The 13,932-nt window shown below is 47.2% G+C and overlaps 1 protein-coding gene across 5 annotated transcripts in view; it reads right to left on the bottom strand.

Moving 5' to 3' along the window:
• The window catches only part of TNRC18 (trinucleotide repeat containing 18), an 83,330-nt gene that overhangs the window by 20,685 nt on the left and 48,713 nt on the right, over window positions 1–13,932 (bottom strand). For all 5 annotated transcript variants that reach the window (XM_069486608.1, XM_069486611.1, XM_069486609.1 and 2 more), the window contains one exon: window positions 9,308–9,556. In XM_069486608.1, coding sequence (XP_069342709.1) covers window positions 9,308–9,556 — 249 coding nt within the window. The remainder of the gene's footprint in view (window positions 1–9,307; window positions 9,557–13,932) is intronic.

The raw sequence follows: 13,932 nt of genomic DNA, 5'->3' as shown, positions 1-13,932 counted from the left end.
CAGAGAAACAGGAAGGTCCAACAGAGAAACAGACACAATTGAAAAAGGACCAAATTGAAATTCTAGAACCGAGAAGTACAATTTCAGAAATAAAAAAAAAATCAATGAAAAGACTTATGAGCTGAATGGATATGAGTAAGAGAAAAGTAAATTGAGTTTGGAAAAAAACCCAGCATAGCCTCAGAGAACTGTCAAATGATAAAAATGGTCACATGTATATCCAGCAGGAAAGGAAAAGAGAGAATAGAGTAGGAAAAAATACTTCAAGGTTTCTTTAAGTATTTCTTCAATAGCTAAAATTTCCCCAGATTTGATGACAAACAGAAAATTGCAGATACAAGATGTTAGATGAACACCAAGCAGGACAAACACAGAGACGTCCATTCTAGGCACACCACAGCCAAACGAGAGCAAAAATAAAGACAAACCCTCAGGAGCAGAGCAGCAAGAAAAACTTGACCCATCAAGGACAGGACAATCTGATTGGTGGGCTAACTTGTCATCAAAAACAGAGGCCAGAAGAGAGTAGGACATCTTTAAAGTGCTGAAAGGAAACACTGTCAACCCCAAATTCTACATCCAGTGAAAATATCACTCAAGAATGAAGGTGAATGTTTTCAGATGAAAGAACACTAAGAGAATTCATCATCAGCAGATGTACCATACAAAAATGCTCAATGAACTTCAGGCTGAAATAACTTGAAAACTCAAATCCTCAGAAAAGGATGAAAAGCAACAGAAATCGTAAATATCAAAATAAATGCAAAAAGATCATTTTTTAAAAAATTTTTCCTTGTGGGTTGGGCATGGTGGCTCATGCCTATAATCCTAGCACTCTAGGCAGCTGAGGAAGGAGGATCACTTGAGCTCAGGAGTTCAAGACCAGCCTGAGCAAGAGCAAGACCCCATCTCTACTAAAAATAGAAAAATTAGCCAGGTGTGGTGGTGCACACCTGTAGTCCCAGCTACTCAGGAGGCTGAGGCAGGAGGATTGCTTGAGCCCAGGAGTATAAGGTTGCAGTGAGCTGTGATGACACCACGGCACTCTAGCTGGGGTCACAGAGCAAGACTCTGTCTCCAAAAAAAAAAAAATTTCCTCTTAATTTCTTTATAAACCACATAAGAGTTTAAAACTAAATTTATAATACTGTCTTTAGGGGTTGACACTAGGTGAAGATGTATTATTAATACATATAACATATATAATATAAAAGATAGAAGCGTGATATGGACCTATGAGGTTACAAGGCTTCTATATTGTATGTGAAGTAGCACATTATTAACTATACATGGACTGTGAAAAGTTAAGAATATATGTTATCTCTATTTTCAATTTTAAAATGCCAAAACCATACTGAGAAAACAAACAGGAAAATTAAAATGGAATTTTTAACCATATTCAAATAACCTAAAAAAAGACAGCAAAGTAGAAACAGAGGAACAAAAATTAGACAAAAAAAAAAAAAGGGTAAGACACAAATAAATTGCAAGTCAAAAGATGAAAAATATATACCATGTAAACAGTAATGAAAAGAAAACTACAGTGGCTGTACTAGTATCAAACAAAAGACTTTTTAAGTCAAAAGTTGTTACTAAAAACAAGAATGTTCTAAAATGATAAAAAGGTCAATTTATCCGGAAGACATAAACATATGTGAACATAATCCAGCAACAAATAAAAGAATATTATATACCATGACCAAGTGAGGTTCATCCCAGGAATGCAAGGTTGGTTCAGCATACCAAAAAATTAATCAGTGTAACACACCATTTCTATTACTCAACAACCTGGAAATAGAAGAGAACTTCCTCAACCTAACAAAGGACATCTATGAAAAACCCACAGCTAACATGATACTTAATGGTGATTTCTCCCTAAAATCAGAAGCAAGCCAGATATCTGTTCTCACTACTTCTGTTCAGTTTTCTACTGGAGATTCTAGCCAGGTTAATTAGGCAAGAAAAAGAAATAAGACATACACATTATAAAGGAAGATGTAAAACTATTTCTATTTGCAGATGACATGATGTCATATATAGAAAATCCTAAGGAATCTACTAAAAACTATTAGAACTAATAAATGAGTCCAGCAAGGTTGCAGGATACAAGATCAATATACATAAATCAATTGTATTTCTATATACTAGCGATGAACACTCCAAAAATGAAAAGAAAATAATGCCACTTACAAAAGCATCAAAAAGGATAAATATGAATAAATTTCATAAAAGAAATGCATGACTTGTACACTGAAAACTACAAAATATTATTGAAAGAAATTAAATAAATAGAAAGACACCCATGTTCTTGGATCAAAAAGTTTGTATTGTTAAGATGTCAATACTCCCCAAACTGATCTACCAATTCAACATAATCACTATCAGGATCCCAGATGGCTTTTTTTTTTTTTTTGCAGAAATTGATAAGCTGCTCCTAAAACTCATATGGAAATACAAGGGACTCAGAAGCTCTAAGACAACTTGCAAAATAAAGAACAAAGATGGAAGCCTGGCTGAGCGTGGTAGCTCATACCTGTAATCCTAGCACTTTGGGAGGCTGAGGCGGGGAGGATTGCTTGAGCCCAGGAGTTTGAGGTTGCTGTGAGCTATGATGATGCCACTGTACTCCAGCTTGGGCAACAGAGAGAGACTCTGTCTCAAAAAATAAATAAAATAAAATAAAATAAAATAATAAAAGATGGAGGAATCACACTTCCTAATTTCAAAGTTTACACACAGCTACAATAATCAAGATGGTGTGGTATTGGGTTAAAAACAGACATAGAGATCAATAGAATAGAATTGAGAGTCAGAAGTAACCCCTTACATCTATGTCCAATTGATATTCAACAAGGGCTCTGAGACTATTCAATGAAGAAAGAATAGACTTTTCAACATATGACATGGGGACAACTCGCTATCCACAGGCAAAAGGCTCCTAGGTAACACTGTACTCAAAAAGTAACGAAAAATGGATCGTAGCCCTACATAAAGAGCCAAAACTACAAAACTCTTAGAAGAAAACAGGAGTAAATCTTTGTAACCTTGGATTAGGCGCAATACTTTCTTACAGATGACACCAGAAGCACACGTGACAAGAGAAGAAACATAAATTAGACTTCATCAAAATGTAAAACTTTTGTTTCAAACCACACTATCAAGAAAGTGAACAGTCAACTCACAGAATGGGAGAAAATAATCACAAATCATATGTTTGATAAGAGACCGTAGCCAGAATAAAGAACTCTTACTCAACAATAAAAAAACCCAAATTAAAAATGAGTAAAGGATTCAATAAGACATTTCTCCAAAGAAGACCTGCAAATGGACACTAAGCATGTGAAAAGATGTTCAACATATTTATCAGAAAATTGCAAACCGAGACCACAATGAAATACCACTTCACAGCCACAAAGATGGATATCATAAAACGAACAGATAATAAGTGTTGGTGAGGATGTGGACAAATTGGAACCCTCATCCACTGCTTGTGGGAATATGAAATGGTGCAGCCACTTTAGAAAAACAATTTGGTGATTACTTGAAAAGTTAAACTTTTTTGATAAAAAAAGTTATCAAAAGACCTAGAAGTTCCACTGCTAGGTGTACATCCAGGAGAACTGAAAATCAATGTCCACACAAAAATCTGTACACAAATATGTGTACAGCATTATCCATAAAATCCTAAAAGTAGGAACAACCCATCAAATAATACATGAATAAACAAAATGTGATATAGCCATAAAACAGAATGTTATTCACCCACAAAAATGAATGAAGCACTGACACATATTACACCATGAAGGAACCTTGAAACCATTATGCTAAGTGAAAGAAGCCAGACACAAAAGGCCACATATTATATGATTTCATTCATATGGAGCGTCAAGAATAGGTAAATCCATAGAAAGAGAAAGCAGTGGTTGCCTAGGGCTTGAGTTTGGTGGGAGTCTGAGGAGTGACTGCAAATGAGCATGAGGTTTCCTTTTGGGATAATGACAATGACATCAAATTAGATAGTGGTGATGGGTGCACAACTCTATGAATACAAAAAAAGAAAACAACTGAATTTTACATTTTGAAGGGTGAATTTTATGGTATGTGAATTATGTCTCAACATAACCGTTATCTTAAAAAGAAAAACCAAAGGCCAGGCTTAGTGGCTCATGCCTGTAATCCTAGTACTTTGGGAGGCCAAGGTGGGAGGATCATTTGAGGCCAGGAGTTTGAGACCAGTGTGAGCAACACAGCAACCCCATCTCTATAAAAAATTAAAAAATAAGCTGGGCGTGGTGGTGTGCACCTATAGCCCCAGCTACTTGGGAGGCTGAGGCAGGAGGCTCACTTGAGCCCAGGAGTTTGAGGTTACAGGGAGCGGTGACTGATGACACCACTGCACTCTAGCCCAGGCAACAGAGCAAGTCTCTGCTCAAAAAAAAAAAAAGGAAAAGCACAAGAAAAAATCAAAGGGTAGACTCAAACCCAACCATATCAATAAATATATTAAATATTAATAGATTAAGCACTCCAATGAAAAGTCAGAGATTACAGAAAGGACAAAAAAAGACTCAACTACATATATGCTGTCTATAAGAGACTCAATTTAAATATGAAGACAAAGATAAACTGAGAGTAAATGGATGGAAAAAGATGTAAACAGTAAGCCTAAGAAAGCTGCAGTAACTAATATCAGATAAATGGATTTCAAAACAAAATATATAGAGATAGTAAGGAAAACTTCATAATAATAAAAGGGCCAGTTCAAGAGGAAAACATAACAATCATAAATTTATATGCACCCAATAACAGAGCTTCAAATACATGAAGCAAAAATTGGCAGATTAAATTAAAGGGGAAAATAGAGAATTCCACAATCATAGTTGGAGGTTTTAGTACCTATCTCTAAGCAACTGGTAAAATGAGAACAAAAAAAAAAAAGGACCCAGCAAAGACACAGATCTGAACACTATCAGTCACACTGACTTGATTGACATTTATAGGCTACTATACCTAATGACATCAGAATATATACTCAGTACATTTGCTAGGAAAGACCACATAGCCTCAAATTTTAAAAACTGTCAAAGATTGAAATTAATAGAGTATACTCTCTGACCAAGATGGAATTAAATTAGAAGTAACAATAAGATAGCCAGGCAACTTCCCCAAATATTTGCAAATATAATCTATATAATCATTGGGTCAAAGTAGAAATCACAGGAGAAATTAGAAAATGTTTTGAACTCAATAATAAGGAAAATATGATAACATATCAAAATTAACGAGATGCAACTAAAGCCATGTTTAGAGAAAGGTTTATATTTCTAAATGTCTCTGTCAGAAAAGAAAAAGGTCCCAAATCAATGACCTAAGCTTCCACCTGAAGAAATGGGAAGTGGTTGCAAATTACAGGCACACCTCATTTTATTGTGTTTCACAGATACTGCTTTTTTCCCCCCGCAAACTGAAGGTTTGTGGCAACTCTGCCTCAAGCCATCTCTCGGTGCCATTTTTTCAACAGCATGTGCCCATTTTGTGTCTCATCTCTGTGTCACAGGTTTTTCTCACAATATTTCAAACTTTTGCATTATTCTTATCTTTGTTATGGTGATCTGTGGTCTGTGATCCTTGATGTTATTCTTACAACTGTTTGGGGGTTACCACTTAATAAATGTTGCGTGTTCTGACTGCTCCATGTACCTGCCATTCCCCACCTCTCTCTTTTTGGGCCTCCCTATTCCCTGAGACAAACAGTATTGAAATTAGGCCAATTAATAACCCTACAGTGGCCTCTCAGTGTTCAAGTGAAAGGAGGAGTCGTGTGTCTTTCACTTTAAGTCAAAAGCCAGAAATGATTAAGCTAGTGAGGAAGGCATGTTGAAGGCCAAGATAGGCCAAAAGCTGGGCCTCTTGCACCAAACAGTTAGCCGAGTTACAAATGCAAAGGGAAAGTTCTTGAAGGAAATGAAAAGTTCTCCTCCAGTGAACACACGGTAAGAAAGGGAAACAGCCTTACTACTGATAGGGAGAAAGTTTCAGTGGTCTGATTAGAAGATCAAACCAGCCACAACATTCCCTTAAGCCAAACCCTACTCCAGAGCGAGGCCCTAACTGTCTTCAATTCTGTGAAGGCTGAGAGAGGTGAGGGAGCTGCAGAAGAAAAGTTGGAAGCGAGGTTGGTTCATGAAGTTTAAGGAAAGATGCCGTCTGCGTAACATAAAAGTGCCAGGTGAAGCAGCAAGTGCTGATGGAGAAGCTGCAGCAAGTTATCCAGAAGATCTAGCTAAGGTCATTGATAAAGCAGCCGAACTAAACAACAGATTGTCAATGCAGACAAAACAGCCTTCTATTGGAAGAAGATGCCTTCTAGAGAGGAGAAATTAATGCCTGGCTTCAGGGCTTCAGAGGACACTCCCATCTCTTGTTAGGGTATAATGCAGCTGGTGACTTTAAGCTGAAGCCAGTGCTCATTTACTATGCCAAAAATCTTAGGGCCCTTAAGAATTATGCTAAGTCCACTCCACCTGTGCTCTATAAATGGAACAAAGCCAGGATGACAGCACATTTGTTTACAGAATATTTTAAGCCCCCTGTTGAGACCTACTGCTTGGAAAAAAAGGTTCCTTTCAAAACATTACTGCTCATTGACAATGTACCTGGTCACTCAAGAGCTCTGATGGAGATGTACCAGGAGATTAATGTTGTTTTCATGCCTGCTAACACAACATCTACCCTGCAGCCCATGGGTCAAGGAGGAATTTTGACTTTCAAGTCTTATTATTTAAGAAATACATTTCATAAGGCTACAGCTGCCATAGGTAGTGCATCCTCTGATGGATCTGGGCAAAGTCAATTGAAAACCTTCTGGAAAGGACTCATCACTCTAGATGCCACTGAGAACATTCATGATTCATGGGAGAAGGTCAGAATATCAGCATTAACAGAAGACTGGAAGAAGTCAATTCCAACCTTCATGGATGACTTCAAAGGGTTCGAGACTTCAGTGGAGGAAGTAACTGCAGATGTGGTAGAAACAGCAAGAGAGCGAGAATCAGAAGTAGAGCCTGAAGATGGGACTGAATTGCTGCAATCTGTTGCTTCTTATGGATGAGCAAAGAAAGTGGTTTCTTGGGATGGAAACTATTCCTAGCTATGAACATTGTCAAAATGACAGCAAAGGACTTAAAATATTACATAAACTTAGTGGATAAACAGTGGTAGGGTTTGAGAGGATTAACTCTAATTTTCAAAGAAGTTCTACTCTGGGTAAAAGGCTATCAAACAGCATTGCATGCTACAGAGAAATTTTTGTGAAAAGAAGAGTCATTCAATGCAGCAAACTTCACTGTCGTCCTATGTTAAGAAATTGCCACCTCAACCTTCAGTAGTCACCACCCCGATCAGCCATCACACTCAAGGCAAGACCCTCCACCAGCAAAAAGTGACAACTCAGTGAAGGTGCAGATGATGCTTAGTATATTTTAGCAGTAAGAGCAACAAATGGCATGGCATGGGGGTGAGAGGAAGGAGGGGGAAGGCAGGGCCAGGGCCCAGTGTGGAAGTCAGAAATGGGGCTCCCAATACACACGTTGTTTCTTAGTGCTATTGCACACTTAACAGACTACAGTATAGTGTAAATGAAACTTTCATATGTCCCGGGAAACCAAATAATTTGCATGACTCGTTTTATCGTGCTACTTGATTTATTGTGGCGGTATGGAACCAAACCAAAACTATCTCCGAGGTACGCCTGCTTCCCCAAAGTAAACAGAATGAAGTAGAAATAACAAAGCACAGAAATCGACAAGACTGATAGCTTCTGGCCAGACTGATCAAGAAAGAGAGAGGAGACACTAACGATCTGTACTGGCAACCAGAAAGGAAGCATCACTACAGACCCTTCAGACGTTAAAACTCTATGAAGTGCATAATTTGAACCATATGCCAACATGTTGGACAGTTTGGATGAAATGGATATTTGGAGCTGTACAAACAGGATTAATAAGTGCAAAAGCCTGAAGGCCCCAGGACAGCTGGTGTAGGTAGGGTCTGTGGACAGGATGGCGCTGTCCACGCAGCAAGTCCGACGGTGGAGGGTCAGAGAGGCAATGCTGACCAGAGGGCAATTGGGAGACACATAGAGGTTCTGGGCAGAGAGGTGTCTTGGTTAAGTTTGTACTTTGAAGAAACGCCCTCCAGCTGCTTCTGTGTGAAGAGGTGGCATTGTAGGGAGGCTGGTGCCGCTGTCCAGGGGAGGCAGGCCAGAAGCCCAGGGAACAATGGCAGGACACGGGGGTGAGAGGGAACGAGAGGGCGGAGGGGGAAGGCAGAGCCAGGGCCTGGAGCCTGGTATGGGTGCTGGAAATGGGACTCCTGGACATGGCGGAGGCCAGGGCTGGGGCTCTGGTCCCTGAGCTGCAGAGTGCATGATGCCCAATGCCCGTTTTCCTGCCCCAGCCCCTGCCAGGAAGGCCTCACGCATACCCCTGTGGTTCAGAAAAGAACGCCAGGGGGTCAGCAGGGACCCTGCCCTGCTGAGGCCAGGGGGCTCACAGCCTGGACACGTGCCTGACCATCTCCACCTCAAACACCAATCCCAGCAGCTGATGGGCTACGTCCATGTGAGGACGCTTGGCCTGGTGAGGACGGGGCAGGCCCAGGAAAAGGTCTCAAGAAGCCAGGGCCCTGGTCCAAGGATGTGATCAGAGATGCAGGGACAGGAAGGAAGCAGGGCTGGAGTAAGCGCCTCCTCCTGCCTGAAGGTTAGTGTCTGCTGCCTCAGTTTCCCATCTGGGCAGTGGGGAGGGCATGCTTGGTGTAAGAGAGCCGCCGTGAGGATCAACTATGAGGGAGCACAGCACCTGCCAACCCCACCCTGGACTCCCCCAGGCCCAGGGTGCCCGCCTGCCCCTACCCCGTCTCACTGACCGTACCCCCTCTGATGCCCCCGACAGGACAAGCTTTCTCTTAACCTCTGCTCACGCTGTTCCTTCTCCCTGCACCTGTTTCTCTCACAGACCAGCCAGGTGTTGCCAACCTGGAGTGGCCCCCTGGCCCCCCTGTCTGTGTCAGGGGCCTGCCTTGGGCTCACGCAGCCCCTGAGTGCTCCCACACTTGGGATGACAGTGAAGGCGGCCGCTGTTTGCATGGCCACAGAGACCCCTCCTTGGAAGCAGCAGGTGGGGGCCCGCATTGCCTTCTGCTCACGACAGGCCCTGCCAAACCCCAGCTCCGTGCCTACCCATCTCTAAGCCTCAGTTTCCCTGCCTGTGGGTTGGGGTGCTGGCACCGGCCTCCCCGCACTTACCCAGCAGGCTCTGCCGCTCCTCTTTCTTCCGGGCCTTCTGCTTGGCCTCCAGCTGCACCACCGACAGGGACGGCCCCGCTGCAGGGCTGGGGAGAGCACTGGCCGCAAAGCGGGCCAGCAGGCCCAGCCCGCTCTCCTCCAGGCCCGGCGACAGGGCCCGCTCCCGGGCGCCCAGCCTGGAGCCACCGCCACCAGCCTCGTCCTCCTCCTCCTCGAGCTCCTCCTCCTCATCCTCCTCGGAGCTCTCATCTGGCGTGCAGAAAACAGGGGAGAGTCAGAGCCCTGGCCTTGGTGCGTGCCGCCCCCACCGCCCCTATCCCGGAGCGGCCACCAGGCTCCAGCCTAGCCCCTCCGTCCTCACCACGGGGCCGATGGGGATGGATCCAGAACCAGCCCACAAGTGCCCCCAATGGCCCAACACCCCCATCAATGGAGCCCAAGACATGGGCATCCTGGCTTTGGGTACCAGGGTGGGCTTCTGTAAGGTGGGCACCAACATGCACCTGTGCTGTGGGCAGGGGCCAGACACACAGACACGGACTGGAGACAGCTCTCTCCACGGTCTCACACACACACGCCCCAACACACGACATGGAGGCCAAGGAGGAGGCAGGAGAGGAGGAGGAGGGAAGAGGGAGGAGGCGGAGGGGGGTGGGAGGACCCTCTGGGGCTCAGGCTGGGCTTTGGGCACAGGCACCAGTGGCAGTTTCGCCAGCCTGAGGCCTGGGGGCTGGCGGCAGGAGAAGGTGGAGTTTGGTCTCTTCCTGGGGCCTGGGGGACTCCCACAGTTCAAGCCCTGAGTAGGACTCTGGACCCCAAAGTTGACTCCCAGCAACACCCCCATGCTGGGAAGCCTGGGGCGAGTCCCTCGCCTCTCTTAGCCCAGTTTCTCATCTGCAGCAGGGGGCAACCCTCCCAGCCCACTGGCCCAGCTAAAGGGAGGGTCCAAAGAAAATCACAGGTATGGAGGAAAAAGCCATCTGCGGGCTTGAAGAGGATCAAACAGAAACAGGGCCACCCCCTGTGACGTGCAGAAAGGAACCCGCAGCTGGCTGCTCCTCGTGACTGGCAGGGAGCCCAGAAGGGGCAGGTGGGTCAGGCCACTTTGCCCCAGGCCGAATGAGGCTCTACAGAGCCAGGCACTCAGGCGCAGGGCAGGACTCGAACCCAGAGCAGGCTGGCCAGCTAAACGTCCCGGCCTGTCTCTCTAGTTGGTGAATAAAGACAAGCTTCTCCCCAGCGACTGGCCCTGCCAGCCTGAGGGCCCATACTCCCTGACCCAGCTCGGGCTCCAGGGACAAAGACAGGATGGGCAGCAAGCAGAGGACAATGACACTCCCTGTCCATGAACCAAACTCCCACCAAAGGAGAGGCTGTCTGAGGGTCTGAGGCACATACTTGCTGGCTGACCTCTGATGGGGACAGGCAGGCGAGCAGCATCGGAGGGCTGACCGCTAACCGCCCTGAGATGCCAGGGCCAAGGGCATGGCCTAGGCCAGGCTGGATGGCCACTCTAGCAAGAAGCAGCAGGGGTGCCATGCTCTCTCAAGGGCAGGGACAGCCTGGGCTCTGGGAAGTGGACAGGAAAGACGGAAGGCCAACTCCACATTCTCCTGCCGATGCCCCACGCCACCCACTTGCTTAAGTGCAACTAGTGGCCAAAGTGGCAGCCCCAGGGGTGCCAATGCAGGCAGAGGGGCTGTCTACCCATTTATCAGAGGGAGCCCTCGGAGCAGGAGGCAGTGACAGAGATGGCTGGAGGAGTCTGCACGGGGCTGGAGAGAGGGAGGAGCCAGAGAGAGAGAGAGGAGGTTAAGAGGGTGAGAAGCCGGGAGACTGGCCCCCAGAGCGATGGATGGAGCAGGCTGGAGAGGCCAGCGGGGCGGCAGGGGCAGCAGGCAGTGCACACTTGCGGTCATTCACATTGCGGACATCACATGGTTCTGTCTCCGCCCCAGTGGGCCACAGCGGCAAAGCAGGCTAAGTGTAGGCAGACTTTCGACAGCGCCTGGGTCCCCCACATCGGGCCTCCCTGGGGTTGGCCAATCTGAGCAGGATGGCGGGCGGGGGGCTGGCTGGGGTGGGGACAGGGGTTTGACGTGTGGCCAGGAATTTTCCCTTCTAAAGATACCCTGCCCTGGCTGCTCAGGTGTGGAGACTCCAGAACTCCAGAAGGACTCTCACCCAGCAGGGCCTGGCAGGAGAGGGCAGGGCTGGCTGGGGTTCTGGATGCCTACAATGTCCACATCAGAGCCCAGAAAGCCAGCCACAGGCCGACCCCAACACCTTGGAACGGAAGACCCTCCGCCTCCCCGCGTGCCTGACAAGGCCACACCAGCTGCTCCCTTGGGGGCTGGTGTGCTCAGGGCAGGGATACGGAGAGGGTCTGAGAATCCAGAAAGCCTTTCTGGAGTTGTCCACACCTGAGGTGACAGAGCTTGCCAAAGGTGGGGCAGAAAAAGTCCCAACAAAGAACCCCAAGGAAATGCAGAAAAACTTTGTTTCATTAAAAAAAAAAATCTTGGCTCAGGATATGGGGTTGGCTGTTACGACTTGGTTTGGTTTTCCAAAACCCAATAAATGTCAAAGCGATCTGCTGCTGCCAGACCCGGTGGGGGCAAACCCCTAGGAGGGGAGGTGTACAGAGGACAGAAAGAAAAGGGTTTTGCCTACCTACGGAGCAACGAGCCAGGCTCGGACCCAAGCTCAGTGACCCGCTGCGCCGTCTGCCCTACTCCCAGCCTTCGCTTTGCGTCCAGAGTGCAGCGTGAGAGCAAATGCAAGAGACCGAAACAGACATTCAAAGCATCATGGGTAGGGGTCAAGGGTGAAGGTATGGTCAGGCTGCTGGGAGGAGAAAGCAGACACACTAGAAAAGCCAAGCCAATTACGTGTTTTAGTACCAGGGGTCAGTAAGGCCCTATTACCCAAATATCCCTTTCGAGACATGATCAGTGGTCTGCTTGTGGGAGGGGACAAGCCGAGGGGCCTGAGAGCCCTCCCCCACCCCCTCCGCTATCCAGGCTCTGGCCGCTGGCACCGCGGCATCCAGCCTGAGCATGCTCTGGGCAGATGGCCCCCTCCTGAGAGGTCCGGGATGCTGCCTGCTTCCCTGCGGGGGCTGAGCTGGGGCAGGAACCCAAAAACTTGGAAGCGGGACCCTGGCTTTGTGGGTGCGTGGGGTAGGGGGCACGGGCATGCAAGCCTGGCTGGGGGAGGGAGGAAGTCAGGGAGGGAGAGACGGAAGGTAAACCAACCAGCTCGTTCACGGGAGGCCGGGGCAGGGAGGCCTCGGGAAACGAGGCTGGCTGGCCGGTTAGTGGCCTTTCTTCTTGGCCCAGGTTGCGTTTGCTCAGATGGGCAGCAGCCAGGGAGGACGTGAGCCCGAAGGGCAGTGGGCTCCCTGCTGTGCCATCTCCTGGTCACCCAAAATCCATCTCTGCCAATTTGGAGGGGAAGTCTGGGAGGGGAGACGGCAGACCAGGAATTCGAGAGCAAGGCTAGGAAACGGGAGCAGCATTCTGGTCCCCGGGGCTCAAGCCAGGTCATGTCCAGGTGCGCCATGACACCTCTGGGCCTTCCTCAGGGAGCAGCTGACATCCGGGTGTTGCTATCCGGGGCCCTGGGGATCCCCAAGGCCTGGGCCTAGAGGGAGTCTGCCTGAAGCAAATCCTAAAACCAGGGCTGGGAAAGGCTCTCAAGGATTCACTTGCTTCCCCGTCTTGGCACATTTCTGATTGAAGGGCCCGAAGGGCTCAGACATTTCTAACTCCAGAAGTATGACTCCGCCATTGGAGCAGTCAGAGCCAGAATGTTCTCAGAGGTCCTGGGGTCTGACTCTCTTTTTATGTCAGATGGCTGAGGGCCCCTGGCCAAGCTAAGGCCAGACCAGGCCTAGGACCAGGCCAGCGCAATCTCTGAGCACTGTGCCTCGTCCCTCAACTTGGCAGTGAAGCCAACACTTTGAAATTTAAGAAAACCAGGGTTGTCAAGAGGTCTTGACCTTGCTCTGCCTACGTGCCCTTCAAAACAGAAATACGTGTTAGAAGACAAGTGTTTATAAACAATTATTTTGTAAGCACTGGTGAATAAGAACAGAGCTTTAAGAAAATAAAAGACAAACAAGCAACTAAAAAAAAAAGATGGTGCCGGAGGTGAAAGCAGTTGACTTTAAACCTGAAAATGGAATGAATGCCCACAGCTACCAGGGATATTTGGATAATAGCGGCAAGCGGCAGGCGGCGTTACCCGTCTCTACTCCTTCTGGGTGGTGGGGAAGGGGGGGCGGGGAGGAGGAACAAAATGGAGGGAGCGTCAACCTAATGTCTAGTAAGGACACAGCAAGAGAGACAAGGCACACGGGTTTAGTTAAAAATGAACTCGGTATGTTTAATAAAGCTTGGTATTACCAAAATCGAGGTACAAACATCAAGTCACACGCCCACACGACAGAATTCCATTTACAAAATGTCCCTCAGGAAGCCTCCGCCGGCCCGTGCCAAAAGAGGACCCAACCTAAGCCCAGGGTTTAGGTGGGCCGAGGGCGGGCAGGCGCTCGGGGCGCGGGGAGGGCAGAGAGGAAGGAGAGTTGGAGAAGGTGAAGACTAAAAACCAGTCCATATAAA

This window comes from Eulemur rufifrons, chromosome 14 (genome assembly GCF_041146395.1).
Source record: "Eulemur rufifrons isolate Redbay chromosome 14, OSU_ERuf_1, whole genome shotgun sequence".
Lineage (NCBI taxonomy): Eukaryota > Metazoa > Chordata > Mammalia > Primates > Lemuridae > Eulemur > Eulemur rufifrons.
This window is presented reverse-complemented; position numbering and strand designations above follow the sequence as displayed.